The 23,690-nt window shown below is 46.4% G+C and overlaps 1 protein-coding gene across 7 annotated transcripts in view; it reads left to right on the top strand.

The window, feature by feature from the left end:
* The window catches only part of cdh7a (cadherin 7a), a 355,342-nt gene that overhangs the window by 233,921 nt on the left and 97,731 nt on the right, over positions 1-23,690 (top strand). For all 7 annotated transcript variants that reach the window (XM_038808624.1, XM_038808622.1, XM_038808623.1 and 4 more), the window contains 2 exons: positions 8,311-8,605; positions 12,758-12,877. In XM_038808624.1, the coding sequence (XP_038664552.1) occupies positions 8,311-8,605; positions 12,758-12,877 (415 nt within the window). The remainder of the gene's footprint in view (positions 1-8,310; positions 8,606-12,757; positions 12,878-23,690) is intronic.

Here is a 23,690-nt window from a genome sequence, read left to right as displayed (position 1 = left end):
AGGGCCTGTTCTGTGCTGTACTCTTCTATTTTCTAACAAGGACCATTGCCACTCATGACAATTTGAGGAATTCTGTGTCGAGCAAAAATTGACTTGGCATGCAGTATTACACTGCTTGCCGTTATGCTTGACAGTAGAGTCATTTCGGGGTAGTTTGAAAAATAAACCATTATCATTAAATAATCTTTGCCTCATAGGTGAAAGAGATCAATAGCAACTTGCTGCCATAGTGCCGTAGGTAAATCAGATATTTGCATAGGTTCTCTTGTTTGCTTGCAATGATGTGGCTGGCATGTGTCACAACAACTGACCATTCTGCCAATACCCTAGTTTATACCTGGCCAGTAAACAGAGACATGAGCTCTCCGTTTACACTTCTCAATCACAAGATGCCCTTTATGTATTCCCTTAAGTACATCCTTGCGAAGGGATTGAGGTATAACTATAGTGTTCAAATGAAGTACCACTCCATTAACGACACTGAGTTCAGTATATTGTAGAATCCATATATTGACCTCTGGCCAGTGTGTGTGCTGATGTTCCTCATCACCTTTTGAAGAGTTTGATCCTTCCTGGTCTCTTCTTGGATCTCACACAGTTTTGTATCTGATACCGGTAGTAGTGTGGAAATAAGATTGACACGCAGATCTGCACCGGCTGCAATTTCACGACTAATATTTTGTATCGGCGCTCTCGGTAATGGATCTGCTAAGAACAAATATTTGCCTGGCATGTAGATGAGGTTGAAGTCATAGCGTTGCAACTTCATCATCAACCTCTGAATGCGCAGAGATTCTTCTTGATGATGTTAACCATAGATGGTGATCTGTCTCAACTATGAAAATTGGAAGCCCATACACGTAGCCGCGGAATTTCTCCAAACCTACAACTAAATCAAGGCATTCTTTTTTGATTTGAACGTACCTCTGCTCAGTTGTCATCGTGGACCGTGATGCATAGACGCCTGGTTTTGAATCGTCATGCTCGAATTGCAGAACTGCTCCTGGACAATTTTTTGATGTGCCTGTTGACACTTTAATCTGATTAGATGTGTCAAAAAATGTGAGAACTGGCATGGTGGTCAGTGAAGACTTTTTTTTTCTTTTAAATAAATTTAGCGCAACCAATTCATTTTTTTTCCAATTAAGGGGCAATTTAGCATGGCCAATCCACCTATCCTGCACATCTTTTTTGGATTGTGGGGGCAAAACCCATGCAAACACGGGGAGAATGTACAAGCTCCACACAGACAGTGACCTTGGTGTCATGCGACAGCGCTGCTACTCCCTGTGCCACAGTACTGCCTCAGTGGTTAGTGAAGTCTTGAGCTTCTTCCATTCTTGCTCATGTTGCTCAGTCCAAGTGAAATCCGTTGGCTTGTGCAGGAGATCACGTCAATGTGTTGTTTTTTGCTGACAGGTTTGGGATGGATTTCCCGATAAAATTGATCATACCCATCACTCTGAAGATGGCTTTCTTGACGGGTGGTTTTGGCATGTTGAGAATTGCTTGGATTTTGTCCTGGTGGGGTTCAATGCCACTCAATGAGAGATTGTCACCGAGGAATGCGACCTCAGTTACTCCAAATTGGCACTTTTGCTTGTTGTGCTTCAGCCCATTTCTCTTGACGCTCGTTAGAACTTTAAGCAGCCTCGTATTGTGCTCTTCTATGGTTGAGCCCCAAATGATAATACCATCCACGTACACCTTCGATGCCTTTGATTATGTGCACTATGGTGCGGTGACAAATTTCTGATGCTGATATTATGCTAAATAGCCTTCTCAGTAAGCAGTACCAGCCAAATGTCTCGTTAAAAGTGCAGGACTTTGTACTTTGTTCCTCGAGCTTTTGTTGCCAGAAACTTTGAGATGTGACAAGTGTTGTAAAGAATTGTGCAGCAGCCGTCTCAGATGTGATTTCTTCATGCTTTGGTATTTGGTAAGGCTCTCTTTTGATATTCTCGTTAAGATCTTGCCGATCCATACATATACGAATATTGCCATTCCTTTTCTTTACACATACCATGGAATTTACACAACCCAAAGGTTCTTCTATCTTTCTTATTAATTTTAATTTTGTCATTCTGTCTAGCTCCTTTTTGAGGCGATCCTGAAGAGGTGCAGCTACTCTTCCTGGTACCTGTATCACAGGTTTTGAATTCTCTTTGAGTTGTATCTTGGAGGTGAATGGTAGCGCACCAAAACCTGTTAACAAACACATCGCCACATTTGCTGATAATATTCTCAGAATCGCTGGAGTGTTGAGCCAATTCTTTGTGGATGCTATATCAACTGCACTAGATCTAATTCTTAACACCACTGATAACCTAATAATGAAACTAAGCCTTCGGACACAATGCAGAATGAGATGGAATAAACTGTGTTCTTCACCACCACACTCAGATCTGAAGCGCCATAACATTTAATGCTTGAACCATTATAACCTCTCAGAGATACTTTCTGATTTCTAATAATCGGCTGAATTTTTAGATTTTTAAAAATCAGTCATGTTGATTAAATTGGCTTTGGCACCAGTGTCTATCTTCAAGTGGACAACTTGTCCTCATCAACCGCATTTAGTTTAAATGGAACATCAGTTTCCATTTTATTAAGTGCCGGAGAATGTTTTGTTGTCTCCAAAAAATTCTTCTTCTTTGTTATTACTCCAACAAACAATGCTGTTTCATCACTGGAGACTGTGTCTTCCACTGTGCTGACTGATCTGGCGTTGAGCTTAGAGTAACAATTCTCAGCGATGTGATTTTTTTCCTTTGCATCTGGAACGGAACTTGCCAAACGCTGGACACTGCCTTACTTTGTGCCTTTGACCACATCTTTTACACAGAAATACTTTGTCCTGATCTTTAACCTGTTTGTTGGTGTGAGAGGAGCTGCAGGAACTTTTCCACTTTTTTTGGAAGCTTCCCTCCATTTTGGAAATAGGGCGACATCCGAAATGCTTTCCTCCAAGAAGACGCTGCCATTACTGAGAAACATTTTAGAATGCTGTGCTCCTCGCTCGCGAGCCTGACGAATTTTAACTGTTTGTTCCAAAGACAGCTCCGATTCCCTCATCAACCGTTCCCTCAGCTTATTTTCATTCACACCAAACACATTCCACCGCAGAAAAATTACAGGTTTTAGCTCTTAACTTTAAACAGTGATGAAATGATCGATGGACTCTCCTGTCTTCTGTAAATGTGATCAAAACACATAGCGTTCATAAATATAATTATTTTTGGGGGGCTGCAATGTTCATCAAATCTTCAAGATACTTAATTAAAATTTTTACTATCTTCATCGTTTGCAAATTTAAACGTATTACACAATTACATCAGGCCCTGCCTTTGTTAGGAGCATCACGACCTCACACAAATCTGATTGATCTCCTAAATCTTCTTCAGGAAAACCAGATTAAATTGCTGTTTAATCACAGGACAGTTGCTGTCTACATTACCATGACATCTGAGACTCACTGGTGGCTTCAACGACTCCATGTAGTTGTAGTCTGTAAAATCTTCAAATCTCTGTGGCAGGCTGATAATTTTTTATCAGTGTTTGATACCGTCTAACCTGGTACCATGTAATGTTCTTGTTGGATGGCCTGATTTATATTACAATAACACTTGCAGCTAAAGATCTAAATGTTTTATTAACATTAACTGTGGGTCAAATATATACAAAAAAACAGATGCATAATAGTATGATCATGCACAAGCAACCTCTTTCCCAACTCACCAGTCAGTCTGAGGTCACTTGATTCTGACATTCACTTATATACTAATGAGGCTCCTAGTGGCCAGTCAGTGAATTACAATACAGCCATGATATCACTACAATTCCCATGCTATTTTCCTCGAAATAAATCCCTTCAGGCATTTACCGAGGCAGATTTGTGAATGGGAAATGCATTTGCAGTGGTCGCTGGCAGACTGAGCTTCGGGTTATACTTGTTCCCTGCACCCCCCCCCCCCCACCCCCCCACATACCCATTCTGCTGTACAGCTGCGAGCCACAGAGTTTCAAAGTGTGCCAATATTTACAAGGGGTCGTCAGCGGCAACCTGTTAATGGCAGCAGTGTGTCTGCATTACAAATCCACTGCTGTGAATTGCCACGGCTCCTTGGACAAACCTTCCAAACCCATGACCACAGACACCTGGAGGGACAAGGGCAGCAGATACATGGGCACAGAACCACTTGGAAGTTCCCCTCCAAGTCACTCACCATCCTGACTTGGAAATATATCGGCCGTTCCTTCACTGTCGCTGGGTCAAAATCCTGCAGCTCCCTCCCTAACAGCACTGTGGGTGTACCTACACATCACGGACTGTAGCAGTTCAAGAAGGCAGCTCACCACCACCTCCTGAAGGGCATCTTAAGGATGGGCAATAAATGCTGGCCTAACCATCGACGCCCACATCCCTCGAACAAAATAACATGGCAGGGGGCAGGGAAATTCCCGCAAATGAAGCAGCCAAAATAGAACCCACTTCCCGGAAGGCGCAAGAAATTGTTGTCTGTTGATGAGGGCAGCACAGTAGCATTGTGGATAGCACAATTGCTTCACAGCACCTGGGTCCCAGGTTCGATTCCGGCTTAGGTCACTGTCTGTGCGGAGTCTGCACATCCTCCCTGTGTGTGCATGGGTTTCCTCCGGGTGCTCCGGTTTCCTCCCACTGTCCAAAGATGTGCAGGTTAGGTGGATTGGCCATGATAAATTGCCCTTAGTGTCCAAAATTGCCCTTAGTGTTGGGTGGGGTTACTGGGTTATGGGGATAGGGTAGAGGTGTTGACCTCGGGTAGGGTGCTTTTTCCAAGAGCCAGTGCAGACTCGATGGGCCGAGTGGCCTCCTTCTGCACTGTAAATTCTATGAAATTCTATGATTACCTGATGCATTTAGCATCGATTTTGAGGGGATTTTAACTGAAATAGTTTCTCCATCCGCCAAAATAAATGGAACAAAATGACAGAAAAGTGTTCACTTTGCAGCAACTGTTATCGAGGAGAATTGTGAACAGTCGGAATCTACCCAAAGTCTTGTTTTATTCTGTGAATGTGACTGATGTTGTGAATGAGATGAGTGTCCTGATGTAGACACAATGCCGTCCTTCAATGCTTTAAATTTTCGGTCTTAATTTCTAAATATAAGCAGCCTGGTACAAATGTATACTGCCGGGAACTGTCAGGACCAGCGTGATCTCTCGGACTGGCTTTGTTCACGCCTAGGGTTGGAGAGGTGGGGTGGGCTGGGTGTGAGGGAGGAGGGGGGGGGGGGGGGGGGGGGTAGAGGGGGTGGGTGGGGGGGGGCGTTGCTGTTGGAGCGCAATTTCACTAATTTTTGTTATCTTCCCTGAATTTGCCTGTGGTTAGATCTGGATTGCCAACTCTCCCAACAGATTGCAGAGTTACTGATGGGGTGGGGTGGAGCGTTGATAGAGTATTGCAAATCACAATAAATCACCACCTGGAAGTTCCCCTCTAAGTCACTCGCCACCTGACTTGGAAATAGATCGCTGTCCTTCATTGTCGCTCTGGTCAAAATCCTGAACCTTGCCCTCCTAATAGCACAGTGGGTGTACCTGCACCTCATGGGCTGCGGCGTTTCAAATCCCGAAAGATGTGCTTGTTAGGTGAATTGGACATTCTGAATTCTCCCTCTGTGTACCCGACCAGGCGCCGGGATGTGGCGACTAGGGGATTTACACAGTAACTTCATTACAGTGTTAATGTAAGCCTACTTATGACAATAATAAAGATTATTATTACATAAAACAAAGAATTCTTAATCTTCTGCTGGTGCTCGACGGTCAATTCCCCCTCATGAATTTATTTAGTTCTGTTCATCCCAGACAGTCACTGCCCTTTGCCTCGGACTTTCTCCATTACCTACCGACTCAACGTTGCCTGGTAACAAATGCGAGCGTTATGTGGAGTGTGTAGAGTGTAGAGTAGTTCGACTCAAAATCCCCAAACCCGCTCTCTCTCCCCGCCTCCACCCCATCGGAGATATTAAAATTTTATTCCCTGGCAGCCCATGATGGGAAAGTTGCCATGGGGGGGGGGGATATGAATGTTGGTTTATAATTGAATTTCCATTGTGGGTGGGTCAACGTTCCACTCCTATCAGACTAAATCAACTTCTCATTTTGTGATCACCGCACTCCATAATTAAATATTGATTCAGATTTGCAAGTGGGGCTGTAGCTGATTGGTGGCAGCCATCAGACAGGTCCATCGCTGAATGAAGTTTCACGGTTGATACGGGGAGGGTGGTGAGCGGAGAAGAAATTATGGGATAAACGCGATACCATGAGGATGAAATGTTTCGGGCTCATCCCACAGCTGGTTTGAAACCTTGTTGCCTTGCTTTTTATTTCAAGATGTGTGAGACTCTTAATGAAACAGCAAAATATTCTTCAAGATGTTGAAATACTGGGATTGCGCAATTCCTTAATTTTATTGCATCTATCAGCGGCCTCAGCTTATTGCAATGATTTCACAAGAGGAAGAGAGCAATTCAACATGTGGAAGCTGATAATTAAAATGGGAACATTCCGCCGCGTAGAAATTGGTGAGCGAACAGTGATTATAAGAGAGGGCTCCTGATAGACCAAGGATTGCTGAAGCATTTAATCTGACAGGGTCAGTTTATAGGTCAGTCGCAGCCTCCATAATGGCCCATAAATATTGCTCAGGGATAGTTACAGATCAAAGGTATTTTGGAAGGAAAGTGAGCTAATTATCCTCATGCAAAAGCAAAACACTCCCGGAATTCTTTCAACTGCAACAGAAAATGCTGGAAATGCTCAGCGAGGCTGGCAGCATCTGTGGAGAGTGTAACCGTCAGGAGGGACCAGTCACGGCTGGAGTGGAAAATCTAGCGAGCCGGCAAAATAGTCCGACCGATATTCGGCGGGATTTTCCGCCCCCCCCCCCCCGCCGCAGTGTGTTTTGTGGCAGCAAGGGTGGCCTGCCATTGGCCGGCTGTGGGACCTTCCGACCCCACCACTGTCACACCCTCCGTGACGACGGCGGGGGTGGGGGGGTCGCTGGAGGCAGAATTGGAAGATCCTGTTGGTGGGGAGGGCTGGAACACCCCGCCCGGTAACTCTGTTCTTCTCTCTCCACCGATGCTGCCAGACCTGCTGACCGTTTTCTGTTTTTATTTCAGCTTTACACCACCTCCAACATTTTGTATCATTAAAACAAATGATCGGGTCATTATTGCTGATTGTGTGTCTGGGGGGTGGGGAGGGCTGGAGTTGCTGTGTGCAAATTGACTGCCACTTTTTTCCACTTACTATATAGTGAGCACGTTTCACAAAGTAGTGAAATGCTTTGAAATGTTCTGCGATCATAAGAGGGCAGCACGGTAGCGCGAGTGGATAGCCCTGTGGCTTCACAGCGCCTGCGTCCCAAGTTCGATTCCCCGGCCGGTCACTGTCTGTGTGGAGTCTGCACATTCTCCCCGTGTCTGCGTGGGTTTCCTCCGGGTGCTCCGGTTTCCTCCAACAGTCCAAAGACGTGCAGGTTAGGTGGATTGGCCATGCTAAATTGCCCTTTGTATACAAAAAAAAAGGTTAGGAGGGGTTATTGGGTTACGCGGATAGGGTGGAAGTGAGGCTTAGTGTGTCGGTGCAGACTCGATGGGCCAAATGGCCTCCTTCTGCACTGTATGTTCTATAAAAAGGGGTCACATAAATGTAGGTTTTTCCTTCAAGTCTTTCTTTAAAGCATGGTGTTCTCAGTTGCCTCCACCTAAAGTACATCTACAAATCATTTTCTTTCCTTTTTTTTTAATTTAGAGTACCCAATTCATTTTTTTCCAATTAAGGGGCAATTTAGCATGGCCAATCCACCTATCACGCACATCTTTTGGGTTGTGGGGGTGAACACGGGGAGAATGTGCACACGGACAGTGACCCAGAGCCAGGATCAAACCTGGGACCTCAACGCCATGAGGCAGCAGTGCTAACCCACTGCGCCACCATGCTGCTGACATCTACTAATCATACGACTGGCATATACATTACCCAGCATGGACCCAAGTAGGAGAATACCTTTGCATCATCGTTTCAAACTGTGAAAAAAAAAGAAAATCGCTTATTGTCACGAGTAGGCTTCAATGAAGTTACTGTGAAAAGCCCCTAGTCGCCACATTCCGGTGCCTGTTCGGGGAGGCTGGTACGGGAACCGTGCTGCTGGCCTGCCTTGGTCTGCTTTAAAAGCCAGCAATTTAGCCCAGTGTGCTAAACCAGGCCCTCTTGTGAACCAAATTAATCTATTCTTACTCTTATTGATTGCCAGCTTCACTCTGACGTTGACCGGGGAGATGGTTCTGTCAAGTACATCCTTTCGGGAGAAGGAGCAGGATCCATCTTCGTTATTGACGAGAGTACGGGGGACATTCACGCCATTAAGAGGCTGGATCGTGAGGAACAGGCCTACTACGCGTTACGGGCGCAAGCTGTCGACCGGTTAACGAACAAGCCCGTCGAACCCCTTTCTGAGTTCATTGTGAAAATACAAGACATCAACGACAATGAGCCGAGGTTTCTGGATGGTCCGTACGTGACCAGCATCCCCGAAATGTCTCCCGTAGGTAAGCCTATAATCATTTACATCATAAGCTTGTTATGCTTGGCACTCGTGTAACTTTGTCGATGACGGTTACGCACGTCTCGGTTCTGGCCGTGGATTATTCCATGTGGCATCTGCATTTCCATGATCTTCCATCCACAATTGCCACCCTTTCCCAATAAGTTGTGAATGTGGGAAGAAGATCAGGCTATTTCATTCCTCGAATATAATTACCTTTACCCCCCCACCCGTATACATTAATAATTTTGGTGAACAGAAATCTTTCAATTCCAGGTTTAAGATTAAGAATTGACTCATCATCAATTGCCATTTCTGTGAGTGATTTCCTCCCTCTCCCACCTTTTCACAAAGAACTGTTTCCTCATTTGATTCCCGGAAATGCCTGGCTCCAATTTCCAAGCTGCACCTGGGCTCCTCAAACAGGGAACCGAGTTTCTCTCATACTTTGGCTATCATTTCTTCTTAACACCTTCAAAACCAAAACCACCCCGTCTTGTTCTAAATTCTACGCCGTACAAGCTTGGCTTTGTAATATCTCCTTGTAATTATTTTTTAAAAATAAATTTGGAGCACCCAATTTTTTTTTTCCAATTAAGGGGCAATTTAGCGTGGCCAATCCACCTACCCTGCACATCTTTGGGTTGTGGGGGCGAAACCCACGCAAACACGGGGAGAATGTGCAAACTCCACACGGGCAGTGACCGGGGCCGGGATCAAACCTCGGACCTCAGCGCCGTGAGGCAGCAATGCTAACCACTGCGCCACCGTGCTGTTTCTCCTTGTAATTATTTAACCCGTGGACCCCAGGGGCGGGTTTTGCGTATTGGTGACGTCCCCCGTTGCAGGAATCGGCTGTCAGCTGAAGCATATGAAAGAAGCCTTGCCCGCAGGCACAACATTCTGACATCGGGCTCAACAGACAGTGTGTGTGTGTGTGTGTGGGGGGGGGGGGGGGGGGGGGGGGGGGAGAACTGCCGTCCCTCGTTGGCCAACAACCCCAGGAGTGCCGGAACTGAGTAATGGATGATTTTGAGACTGTAAGGAGGCTCAGGAATTGGATGGGGAGGAATTGGGGAGCTTGGGGGGGGGGGGGGGGGGGAGAGAGAGACATGGGAGGGGGGGGAGGAGTTTGAGGGGGTGGTTGCAGGTTTTCAATACCAGATAGAGAGGAAGGAAGTGGAGGGATATCATCGTGGCAGGGGGCCGGCGGCTGCCTCCAATGTACGCAGGGCATCCCCAAAGGGCGTCCCCCCCCCTCCCCCCCCCCCTCCTGCCTTTCAAACAGTTCCTTTGAAACAAAATGACTTGCCCGCTCTGGCCCACCTGCCATGTCAACCTCAGGCCATGTATTATTCCAGCTAATTGGGATGCCAACCCTCATAATGTATGTGTCTCCCTCACCGCAATAGGTCCAGTCTGGGGCCCATAAAATCAAGCCCCTGGGCAGCATTCTGGTGAATGTATCCTTCCCAAGGTGTGGTGTCTCCGAACTGCTCACAGGATCTAGCTGCAGTCCAACAAGGGCTTTGTGTAGCTGAAGAATAGCTTTTGTTACTTTGAGGAACAAATGAACAGAAATTTTCTGGAATGAGAAAGATAAAGTTTCAAAGGACTGAGTGGGATTCATACAATATTTACTGAAACTAGGGGATTGTGGCACAAAAGTGTCAATTATTTGCTGCCCCATAATCCTCCATGCCCTGTCCATCATCCATGCATTCATTGAGTTGGCCTCTGACCTTGGGCAACAATGGAAGCAAACACACTCTCGCAATAGTCATGTTAAGTACTCAGTATTCAATAACTTTTTAGCATTTATTCATATAATGAAACCTCTACAGTCAAATCTTTCAATACAGTGAAAAATACAGGATAGTACAACATAGCAGAGCCTGTTCAAACAGTATCATCATTGATTCAGAGAATTCCTGATATTATGATTATTCATTCAAAATTAAAATGGATAAAATACCCACTAATATTCCTTCTGCAATGCATAAATATTAATGGTTGTTTCTTTCTCACTGTAACATGATTAATAGTCATATTAACACTAATATCAGTGATATCAATAATTGATAAGTTTAATAAAATGCTATTAAACTGCTAGAACGAATTATTATTTTATTAAATCTATAATAAATGTTTTCAACATTTTAACTTTCTTTTTCCATTTTGTCCTTTGATCAGACATTCTTCAGCCGCCACAACATTTTCTGCCAGGTTCTTAGTTGCAAGGTCTATTCCTGGAGTAGTGTTAAGCTGCTAGTTATGGAGTATCTAGGTGCAAATTGGGTCTGCGCAGTTGGTGCGATGGCTGTTGCTGTTCCACTTTACCAAACGATTTCCGATCCTGGACCTCGATTTAAATAGCAGCGGGGACCTGCGACAGCCAATAAGTGTGTACTCAGGTCACTGCACCTTGGCAGTTGTGAGGGACGGGAGGTTGGGAAGGTCCCGTACTCAGCTATTCAGCAGATCCAGCCTGCTCCAAGGTTGTGAGAATTGGTCAAAATTTTATTTGCGGCGAACAGAAGAAGCATGCACATTTCTCCCAGCATTTTCAAAATGTTACATTTCTTTGCCTGTTTTTTCTGCATCCTTTGGCAAACACGTGGCCTGCAGTGCTTCAAGAAGGCAGCTCACCACCACCTTCTCCAGGGCAATTAGGGATGGGCAATAAATGCCAGCGATGCCCACATCCCATGAATGAATAAATATAAAAAGGACGGGAAATCACATTCCCTGGATTATTAGTCCATTAGCACAAATGCAACAATCAATTGAGCAGTATGCAAAAGCAGAGAGATTAATCAAGGACATTGAATGCAAATTTAGCCATCAGAGTTATCCAGTTCAAAATAATTATTTCCCCTTTTCAGACAAAATCCTGCCTGTTTCCAACTTTCAATAATCTGCCCTAAAATTATCTTGCGTGTTTCAGTGTCAAATATTGCTTCACAATGCTCTTGTAGAGCTTTTTATTATTTTAAAGGCATTAAATACAAATTGTTGAATCTGAGTTTTAGGCTAATTTGGAACTTTGAGACATACATGTTCCTGGCTATCTAACTATAGGATTAGACAATCGAATATCACCCACATATTGTATACAATGTAATGCAATACAGTGGCACTTGGTTAGCACTGCTGCCTCAAAGTGCCACAGACCCGGGTTCGATTCCGACCTCGGGTGACGGTCTGCGTGGAGTTGGCACTTTCTCCCCGCGTCTGCGTGGGTTTCCTCTGGTTTCCTCCCACAATCCAAAGATGTGCAGGTTAGGTGGGTTAGCCGTGCTAAATTGCCCCTTAGTGTCCAAAAGGTTAGGTGGGGTTATGGGGACAGGGCGGGGAATTGGGCTGAGGTAGCATGTCTTTGGCAGGGTTGGTGCAGACACGATGGGTTCTGTGGCTGTTGGGTCTGATCCTAGATCTGCATCTTCTGCTGCACACTTGGCAGGTGCTTCTGGGAGGGGGGGGAGGGAAATCAATCCTTGGACTTGAGACCACTGGTATTCCTTTCTCAGGCTCTTTCTCCGGGCTTCCGATGCCATTGGCTGTCCATTCCTAGGCTTGAGCACGAAACTCAAAGTTTGACACTCCATGCAGTACAGGTGGAGTGCAACACTGTTGGCGGTGCTGTCTTTTGACGTTAAACTGAAGCCTGCCTGCTTGGGTCAATGTAAAAGATCCCATGGCACTATTCGGAGGAAGAGCAGGGGAGGTATTCCCGGTGTCTTGAACAAAATGTATCCCTCAATTTGCATCCCACAAAGCAGATTAACTGCTCCTTACTGCAATGCTATCCACCGGAGTTTCCTGTGTGTAAATTGGCTGCCATGTTTCCTGTGTTACAACTGTCATTGTACTTCAAAGGTACTCCATTGGCTGAAAAGCACTTCGGGATATTCAAAGGTCATAAAAGGGCGATATAGATGCAAGTTTTGTGAACAATGCAGAAAAGGATTATCGTCTTATGAAGATAGACTGTTTTTCGAGTATTGGTTGAAAAAAAAGCTACACAAAACCGGGCATAAAAATGACTTCTGAAACTAAAACTATAACGTTGGACATTTTTACACACTGTTGTCACTTTGGCAATGGTTCCCTGATGTACTTAAGTTAACAAATGATCCGCTTTATTTCTATGCAGGAACGTCGGTGCTACAGGTGACAGCGACTGATGCTGATGACCCTACTTACGGAAGCAGTGCCAGAGTGGTGTACAGTATCCTCCAAGGACAGCCGTATTTCTCTGTCGAGCCAAAGACAGGTGACGATCACTGACAAATATCTAATTTGCCTCGGACTGCAGGAATTGGCATTCCTGCAAATTCAACTGTAACATTTTGTTAGATCCAAAATGCTCACTTTCATCCTGCTGTGCTAGACTGCGTTCAGTGTAACCATAAGACCATAAGATATAGGAGGAGGATTAAGCCATTCGGCCCTTCGAGTCTGCTCCGCCATTCGATCACGACTGATGCCTTTCACATCCCCAATTCTACTGCCTTCTCCCTTTAACCCCGATCCCCTTTTTTTTCATGTTTTTCTTTGTAAATTTAGAGTAGCCAATTATTTTTTTTCCAATTAAGGGGCAATTTAGCGTGGCCAATCCACCTAACCTGCACATCTTTGGGTTGTGGGGGTGAAACCCACGCAGACACAGGGAGAATGTGCAAACTCCACATGGACAGTGACCCAGGGCCGGGATTCGAACCGGGGTCTTCAGCACTATAGGCTGCAATGCTAACCACTCCGCCACATCCCGCCCAGATCCCCTTATTAATCGAGAGTAATGGAAGCAGTAACAATTCCAAATGTTTCTCCATCGGTTTTGAAACCCTTTTTTAAATTTCTAACATATATAAAACCAATGGGAAATTCAGGAGAAACGTCTTTACTGAAAGAATGTGGAACTTGCTCCCGCTTGGGGTGGCTGAGGCAAATAGCGCAAATACATTTAAGGTGGAAGCTGGATAAACAGATGAGGGAGAGTGAAATAGGGTGAGCCAGCGAGTGGCTGGGGGTCAGGAAGGCACTGTCTGAGAGTGTGGTGGAGGCAGGTTGAATCGCAGCATTCCAAAGGGAACTTAGTCCCTGACCTGGAATGGAAGAACGTGCAGGGTTCCGGGGAGAAGGAAGGGGATCGATACTAGGGCAGCTGTTCGTTTGGAGGGCCTGTACAGATGCGACGGGCCAAATGGCCTCCTTCTGTGTTGCGTCAACTCTCGAAAAAGCACTGTGGATGATGGAAACTTGAAATAAAAGCAGGAAATGCACGAAAACATTCAGGAGGGACAAATGGCCTCCTTCTGTGCTGTGAAAACTCTACCATTCTGTGTTTACATTCCTGATTGTGCGAGATCGAGGGACGGAAGGAGGGGCACAAACACCAGCACGGATGTGTCGGGTCGAATGGCCTGCTTCTGTGCTGTAGACTCCATGTAACCCCGTGTAAACTATCAAGTCCGCTATAAAATGTATAAACTGCAGTCGCTTTGTGATGTCAACAGTTGGGTGTCACAGCATAGTTGCGAGGTCTTGCCACCAGGCGGCACTGTGGTGTGAGTCTGTGAATTCTTTGGGCGAATATTTCCAGCCGGTCCTGCTAAAAGGTTCCCCGGCGGTGGAGGGTGCAAACAATGGAAAATCCCATTGACAGCGGTGGGACAGGAGGATCTCGCTGACGACCAACGGTGGGCTGCCTTTTTCATCGTGTGGCGCACTGCAGGGGGAAGTGGGGGGGGGGGGGGTGCATTCCATCCTTTATCTCACCCTTTTATTTGCTGTTTTATCTTGACCTTTTGTGAGATTATTGCAGGTAGATGTTAACTTTTCTTTGAACAGATTGTCCACTCTGCTCACCATTGAGTCTGTACTTCTCTCTCCGCCTTCTGCCTCCTTTAACTGATCTATTACTTCTATTGACACTCCTAACCGGAGCTGAGCCCACAAAAGATCAACCATGATCTCATTGAATTGCGGAGCAGGCTCGAGGGGCCAGATGGCCTACTCCTGCTCCTAGTTCGTATATGTTATGTTCTAACCGCAGAAGGCTGTGGAGTCCAAATCACTGAGTGTCTTTAAGACAGAGATAGATAGATTCTTGATTATTAAGGGGATCAGGGGTTATGGGGAGAAGGCAGGAGAATGGGGATGAGAAACATATCAACCATGATTGAATGGTGGAGCCGACTCGATGGGCCGAATGGCCTAACTCTGCTCCTCTGTCTTATGGTCCGACCCAGTTGCCACATACAGGCCTGAAAAGATAAAAAAATCACTCTAAATTCTGGCCTGCGACCTAAAATGGTAACTTTGAACATCAGGCCATTGACTCTGATTCCCATTGCCTGTCCTGAAACTTGATTGCCTTTGAGGTCTGTAGCATTAATTTCCGCTTCATTCAATTATTCCTATTGGCTAGCTCAGGAAACCACGAGATTTAAAGCCTGGCTTTTCCAAAGGCCCTTCTCCATAAAGAAAATGCAAAGCAAATTTGCCGCAATCAGCACTCACGTGCAAAAGTTGAAAAGGAGGGGAAAAATAAAAGATACGCGAAGGGAAAAAAATATTTTCAGAGCTCTGCGGAAAGAACAGGGGAGTGGGAGTACTAGCTTAGCTCAGAGGGCTGGCATAGGTGGGATGGGCTGATGGGCCTTCTTTTGTCTTGGATATTTCTATAATCTTACATCTCATGTTACTCCGATTTGAACTCTTTCCATGCCGCAACCTATATTAGAAAAGACATGTAAAAGGGCAGCACGGTGGCATAGTGGTTAGCATTGCTGCCTACGGCGCTGAGGACCCGGGTTCGAATCCCGGCCCTGGGTCACTGTCCATGTGGAGTTTGCACATTTTCCCCGTGTCTGCGTGGGTTTCACCCCCACAACCCAAAGATGTGCAGGGTAGGTAGATTGGCCACTCTAAATTGCCCCCTTAATTGGAAAAAATAATTGGGTACTCTAAATTTATTTTAAAAAAAGAAAAGCATGTAAAAGTCATCTTGCACAGTGGGCTCAATAGCTGGCTTGTAATGCAGAACAACACCAGCAGCGCGGGTTCAATTCCCATAGCAGCCTCCCCGAACAGGCGCTGGAATGTGGTGACTAGGGGCTTTTCACAGTAACTTCATTGAAGCCTATGCGTGAAAATAAGCTATTCTTATTATTAACTCCTGGTCCCACCATTCCAGCCATAAACCCTTTATCTAAATGTAACCCCATTGCCCACCCTTTGCCCCAGACCCTGCTGCCAGTTTATCTGTCTCTATTTGAATGATGGCCCAATCCCGCCTCATCCTTGTTCTACAATGTAAACCCCATCTCCACTTTATAAGGGAAATGGTAAAAATTTCACCCATCCCATCTCCTCGGTGACTATCAAATACTGCCCTGCTCAAACCTAAATAAACAGATGACAAACCACTTGAAGGGAGAGAAAATCTGGAGGGCTAAGGGGAGAGAGTTGGACTAATTCAATAGCTCTTTCAGAGAGCTAGGATAGAGATGTTGGGCCGAATGCCCTCCTGTGCTGCGCCACTCCATCATTCTGTAATTCTATCCTCCAGGGTGAAACAAAATACTTCTGTAGAGGGACCCCCCACTGTATTGATACAATACATCCAGTCACAGACCACGAGAAGTACTGTGACGGAGCTCCCCTCTCAACTCATGTAGCTTTTGTCTGTTACGTGCCAGATGTCACACTCCAGCTGCCATCCCTCAAATTTTGCTACAGATGCCATGCAATCTGACTCAAAGCCTGAAGGCTATAATTCTTTGCCAATTAGCAACATGTTCCTTTGATGATCAATTCTGAAGATCTGTTTACTGAGTAACCGAAGGACCTCGGAGTAGGAATAGGCCATAGGGCACTTTGAACTTGCTTCATCATTCAGTAAGATCAGGGCTGAACTTCTACATCAATGGGCAGCGTGGTTAATGGAGTCTAAAAGGATTTCAGCAAGGCTTTTGACAAGGTCCACCATTACAGACTGCTAAGAAAAAGTCCCGTTGGATAAAGTCGCTCATGGCGAACTGGTCAAGTGTGTAAGGGCCCATGGGATCCAAGACAAAGTGGCACGTTGCTTCCTGAGAGGCAGGAACACAGAACATACAGTGCAGAAGGAGGCCATTTGGCCCATCGAGTCTGCACCGACCCACTTAAGTCCTCACTTCCACCCTATCCCCCGTAACCCAATAACCCCTCCTAGCCTTTTTTGATCACTAAGGGCAATTTATCATGGCCAATCCACCTAACCTGCATGTCTTTGGACTGTGGGAGGAAACCGGAGCACCCGGAGGAAACGCACAGAGAAAGTGGGACACCACACCGACAGTGACCCAGCAGGGAATTGAACCTGGGACCCTGGCCCTGTGAAGCCAAAGTGCTAGTCACTTGTGCTACCGTGCTGCCCACTTAGAAGAGGAAGTGGAGGGTGATGGTAGAGGGATCTTTTCATAACTGGAAAACTGTTTCCAGTGGGGTTCCACATGGCTTAGTGCCGGGGGCCTTGCCATCTGCAGTCTACTTTAACGATTTGGAATTCAAAGTCGAGTGTGCGATTGAGAAGTTTGTGGACGACACAATAATTAGTAGGGTGGTAAATAGAGAGGAGACTAGACGTAGACTGCAGGAGGATATCAATGGACAGGTCAGGTGGGCAGAGCAATGGCTCATGGAACTCAACCCGGAAAAGTATGAGGGTATGTACTTGGAGAGGGCTAATAAGGAGAGGATTACACTATGAATGGTACAACCCTGGATAGCACTGAGGATCAGAGGGACCTTGGAGTGCATATCCAGGAACCCGAAAGTGGCAGTGCAGGTACATAAAGAACATAAGAACTCGGAGCAGGGGTAGGCCATCTGGCCCCTCGAGCCTGCTCCGCCATTCAATGAGATCATGGCTGATCTTTTGTGGACTCAGCTCCACTTTCCGGCCCGAACACTATAACCCTTAATACCTTTATTCTTCAAAAAACTATCTATCTTTACCTTAAAAACATTTAATGAAGGAGCCTCAACTGCTTCACTGGGCAAGGAATTCCATAGATTCACAACCCTTTGGGTGAAGAAGTTCCTCCTAAACTCAATCCTAAATCTACTTCCCCTTATTTCGAGGCTATGCCCCCTAGTTCTGCTTTCACCTGCCAGTGGAAACAACCTGCCCGCATCTATCCTATCTATTCCCTTCATAATTTTAAATGTTTCTATAAGATCCCCCCCTCATCCTTCTAAATTCCAACGAGTACAGTCCCAGTCTACTCAACCTCTCCTCATAATCCAACCCCTTCAGCTCTGAGATTAACCTAGTGAATCTCCTCTGCACACCCTCCAGTGCCAGTATGTCCTTTCTTAAGTAAGGAGACCAAAACTGAACACAATACTCCAGGTGTGGCCTCACTAACACCTTATACAATTGCAACATAACCTCCCTAGTCTTAAACTCCATCCCTCTAGCAATGAAGGACAAAATTCCATTTGCCTTCTTAATCACCTGTTGCACCTGTAAACCAACATTCTGTGACTCATGCACTAGCACACCCAGGTCTCTCTGCACAACGGCATGCTTTAATATTTTATCATTTAAATAATAATCTTAAGATGATGATAGGGTGGATAGGAAGGCACTTTTTCCATTAGTAGAGGAGTCAATAACCAGGGAGCATGGTTTTAAGGTAAGTGATAGAAAACTAAGAGGGGAGTTGAGGAGAAACGTTTTTACCCAGAGGGTGGTGGGAATCTGGAACTCACTGCCTCAAAGGGTGGGTGAGTCACAAGCTCTCGTGACATTTAGGCAGTATTTGGATATTCACTTGCGCTGCAGTAACCTCCAGGACTATGGGACAAATGCTGAAAATGGGATCAGTGTAGTCAGATCTTTGGTGACTTGCAAGACACGATGGGCTGAATGGCCACCTTGCATGCCAGAAACTGGCATCCTTGAAAATCCCATGGGATCCAAGGGGAAGTGTAAGTTGGATCCAAAGTTGACTAAGTGGCAGAAGCATAGGGATTTGGTCGATGGGTGCAAGTCTGATCCAGCTGTGTACTTGACCCTTTGTGTTTCATAGTGCATATCAATGATTTAAACTTAAATGCAGAGGATGTAAGTAAGAAAATTATAGATAATACAAAAACTGGCTATGTAGTTAATATTAAGGAAGAAATCTGTAGACTCCGGTGAGATATCAACAGACTAGTCAGCTGGGCAGAAAAGCGATACATTGAATTCAATCCGGAGAAGTGTGAAGGAGGACAAAGGAGGCAAGGGAATACACAATAAATGGAAGGTTTCTGAAAACTGTAGATGAATTGAGTGGATGCCTGCAGATCCCTGGAGCTGCAGGATAGGTATTAAGGTGCTTAAGAAGGCATATGGGAACATTTATTTTATTAGCACAGAGTGTACGATTATGGAAGGTTATGCTTGAACTGTGTAAAACACTAGTTAAGCCAGAGCTGGAGTACTGCGTACAGTTTTGGCCGAGGCATGACAGGAAGGAAGTGATCGTGGTAGCGAGGATGCAGGCAAGATTCAAGAGGACATTGTGTGGATTTTTAGCTCTGAGGAAAGATTGGATAAATTGGGGTTGTTCTCTGTGGAGCAGAGGAGGCGGAGGGGAGATCTAACTGGGGTGTATAAAATTATAATTCACCTAAATAGCGTGGATAGGAAGGACCTAAATTAGCAGAGAGGTCAATAACCTGTAGATTTAAAGAAATTGTAGGAGGATTAGAGAAGGATTTATTTTACATCGAGTGTGATGGAGGTCTGGATCCCAGTATCTGAAAGGGTAATAGAGGCAGATATGCTCATTGCATTTAAAATGTACTTGGATTTTCATTTTAAATGCCGTAAGCTATAAAGCTGCAGAGCAAGAGCTGGAAGGTGCGTTCGGATGGCACAGAGTTGATAGGTTGAAGGACCTTCTCCTCGGCTCTAAACTTTCTCTGTATCTGTGTTTCAAACTCAACTTTTCCACCCTATCCCCATATTTCATGATTCCAACATTGTCCAAACAGCCACCAATCTCAGGCTTGAATATACTCAATGATGGAGCATCTGCAACCCTCCGGGGGACAGCATTTCAAGGGCCCCCAACCCTCTCCTTATCTCAGTCCCAAGTGACTAACTCCCCATCCTGAGATGGTGATCCCTTGCTCTCGATTCCCCAGCTAGAGCAAGCAGCATCTCCCCATCTTCACTCATTCCTGTGACTTTACTTGGTAGTAACTGTGCTTTTTGTATCTGTGTATTCGGAGAGGATCAACTTCAGTGGTGTTTAATGGGATTTGCGCCGGGCAAATTTGGAGTTAAAAGTTTGGCAGTCAAAACTGCAAGGGAACAATGGGCTGCCTTTAAAGAGGAGATGGCTCGGATAGAGATGCCGTATATTCTCACGAGGGGGAAAGGTGAGATAGAAATAGAAAGTACTGGATGTTGAAGCAGAAAAGAGGGCATGTTACAGATATTGGGATCATGAATACAACTGAGCACCAAAACTAGAACAGAAAGTTTAGAGGAGAGAGTATGCCTGAGAATGTGGTAGATTTCAGTTGTGGGCTGCGACCGGTGGGGGGCGTAGGGATGTGGGCTGGATTCTCAGTTCCTGAGGCTATGTGCCGGGGCCAACGGAGAATCCGTGGTGTTCCACGATGGGAAAACCGGCACGGATCCCTCACCGATTCCAGTACCGGTGAGGGGTGAGCACTGACGCCGCATGGAACACCCGCAGATCGCGCGGAGAATCGCTGGGTCCTGGGCCGCGCATGCGCAGGGCTGACAAGCTGCAGCCGCACACACCTACGCCCCCACCGGTCGCGCCGAGAAACATGGTGCCGGCTGTGCTGGACTGCGTACCCACCCACCCCGACCCCCTGGACACTCCCCACCACTCCCCCCCCAACCCTAGCAGAGGCCCGGCCAGCAGCATGGATCCCGGCCGAGTGTGGCGGCGCTGGACACTGTCCGTAGCAGGCACGCCAGGTTCCCGACCGCTGGGACCACACGTGACCAGCGCCATTGGGAACTCGGCCCATCAGGGGTGGAGCAGGGGATGGGCCAGCTGGTGTCACACCAACAGCGTTGCGACTGCGCGCAGCGTGCGTCCTGATGATGCCAATTTGGCGGGAGGGGAGAGCTTTGCGAATCGGGTTTCCCGGTGGCATGGGGTGGCTTCAATGGCAAATACCATTGACAAGCGGTGGGCAGAGAGAGTCCCGCCGTCGGCGAACGGTGTGTTGCCGAGAAACATGTGGCTGGGGGACTAGAGGATCCCGCCCTATACATTGGACAATTATAAATTGCTTCTGTGCGGTGTTTTTCCTTTTTCTTGCAGAGCGGTGCAATACTGTTGTCTGAGATTCTTCCACAGGATTAACATTAACAGGAACTGCAATAACAAGTACCTCTCCTGGCAGCACAGGCAGTTTGCTACTATTTGCTTCCACAGAGACATCAGTTCTGTCTATAGCAGGCTAATCAAGTACATCAGTTCTTATGGGTTTGAAAACATTTCTTGATGGTAACACTGACTGCTGGAGCATCTCTCTACTCCTCAAGTGGTCCACATGCTTACGAACGATCCACCCCCCCCCCCCCCACCCCCCACCCATGTCTACCGGGTATGACAGAGGTCGGGTCTTGGGAGACAACAGGTTAGATTCTCCGGTTCCCCAGACGCGTGGTCCTCGGAGGCATGCCATTCTATTAGTGCTTTTCTATTAGTGTGACCATTTCAGCAACCTTATTCTGACACGTCATCTCAGTTTCTGTCTGCGTCTGATTGCTGATTCTGCGTCAGTTTTAAATGTTTTTTTTTTATCTCTCCAGCTATTTCCTCCTTCTTCAAGCTCTTATTCTCCTGATTCAATTCTTCACTGGACTTGTTCCTATTTGCCAGTAGCTTTTTCGTGGAGTTCAGCTCATTTTCCATTGTCTCATTAATTCCTCCCTTTTCTTAACTTCATTTTGTAATTGTTTCTTTCAAGTGTGCTGTCAGTCATTTCACCTTCTTGTTTTAATGACTTCTCTAGAGCCTTATGTTCAACAGCTCCTTGTTTCTTTGACTTCTGCGATTCTCCCAAGGGGAATCCATCATGCTCTTCCTGGACATGTACATCTGACAAATGGAACCTTCATTTCTGCTTGTCTTCACTTCAGCAAAACCCCCTTTGTCTTCATTGTTGGCCAGGTCTGTCTCTGACGAAGTGTTGACTTGTTTCCATTCTGCAATTCTCTTATTGCCCCTTCTGCTGGTGTTTTACTTTGCCTCATTCTGGGGCCTTCCATTGCCTCCTCTTTGAGGCCTTTGCCGGCCTTGGATATTTTTTGATAGTTGCCCTATATTGGGGGCTTTTTCTGGCCATAGCCGTTTGTACCTCCTTGAGGTTGCTGCTTTAAGTGCATTGCCACTTTAAATGTATTCCCTCTTTTAGGATATTGCCGTTTTAAGACTTTGTAGTAATCTTTTTTCCCCCACACAACCTGTAGTTGCTCAGATACAGTTGTCTTCCCATTTTAGGTGTATTTTACAACAAGAGTATCAATACAAGTACAGAGGGCGCGATTCTCCCAAAACGGGAGAAATGGGAAACCCGCCCGGGTTTTACGGCAGCGCGTCCCTTCCCGACCGGGGACCGATTCTGGTCCCCGGTCGGGGCTAGCAGCCCGACGCCGTAGGCTCCGGCAAGACGGGCTTAACGAAAATCGTTAAGCCCGCTTGCCGGAGTTAGCGCCGGCTGACGCGTCATATGACGTCAGCCGCGCATGCGCAGTTTGGAAGACTCCAACCTGCGCATGCGCGGGTGACGTCATCGCGTTTTTGCGCGAAACCCGCGCATGCGCGGGCCGGGTTGCCCCTCAGCCGCCCCGCGAATGGATACTGCGGGGCGGCGGAAGGACAAGTAGTGCGCGGGCATCGGGCCCGCTGCCCGCGATCGGTGCCCACCGATCGCGGGCCCATGGCACCCTTGGCACGGCCGTGGTACGGCCGTGCCAATCGGTGCCATGGTTATTAATAGCGAGTTAGTCACGCCGTTTTTACGAACGGCAAGACCAGGTGTGTTTGCCGTTCGTAAAAACGGCGGAAAGGGCTGGGACTTCGGCCCATCTAACAGCTGAGAATCTCTGCCGGCCGTAAAAAAACGGCGGCAGCGATTCGGGTCGGGACTTCGGCGGGGAGGGGGGAGAATAGCGGGAGGGCGGCAAAAATGTCGGGAAGGCCCTCTCGCTATTCTCCCACCCGTCGTGGGGGGCGGAGAATTTCGCCCAGAGTGTCTTGAGCTCTTTCTTTTTTTTAACTCTTAAAGTTGCTGCTTCATAGTGCCAGCTGTTTTTTTTTTAAACTTTGGATCTATTTTAACTGCAGCCTTTTATCCAAATTCCTTATTTTAAAACTTTAAGCACAGTTCTTCTCACTCCGCATGGCCAACTCCTCTTGTTTCGTTTCACTCTGTACGTTTCTTTTTTAAACCTTTGACTCTGCCGGACAATTTTGCAGGTTTGTTTCTCTGCGTCTGTCTTTCAGTTTCTTTAACGCACCGAGCCTCTTGTAACTGTCCATCTTTTCCGATTCTACATGACTTAGGGTCTGACAATACCCCAATATCTCAAATGGGTCTGTTCTCCCAAAGCGAGGCATTCTGGTGAGTATTTTTCTTTTCACGGGCTTTGACTAAAACAGATACTCACAGGTGTCGGGCCAGAGGCAATGTCAGGATAATCTTATCCTCGACACCAAAATATAATGGGGTACTTTCAAAGACTTTGTTAAAAACTCAAAAGGACTTACTAACAATAAGAATTGTACAACAGCCTACAGCAGTCTCATTGTCCTACATGTCTATGGAGCTCCAACCCCAGGGGTGATTACCCACTCTGAGACCCAATCGGTCATCAAAGCCATGTGAACCTTACTCTGTAATGTTGCTCTGAAAGGGACAGTCACCACAGTAGCCCAGTAGCATAGCCACTATGCATAAGCCCCACTTTGACAGCAAACTAATCAATCAAGTTTGATTTTCCTGAATCCCTGAGGTATGTATTTTTGCCGCATGCGGAAGTGCGGAAAATG

This window comes from Scyliorhinus canicula, chromosome 10 (assembly GCF_902713615.1).
Source record: "Scyliorhinus canicula chromosome 10, sScyCan1.1, whole genome shotgun sequence".
NCBI lineage: Eukaryota > Metazoa > Chordata > Chondrichthyes > Carcharhiniformes > Scyliorhinidae > Scyliorhinus > Scyliorhinus canicula.
The sequence above is the reverse complement of the archived record's forward strand: the minus strand, read 5'-3'. Positions and strand labels throughout refer to the sequence as shown.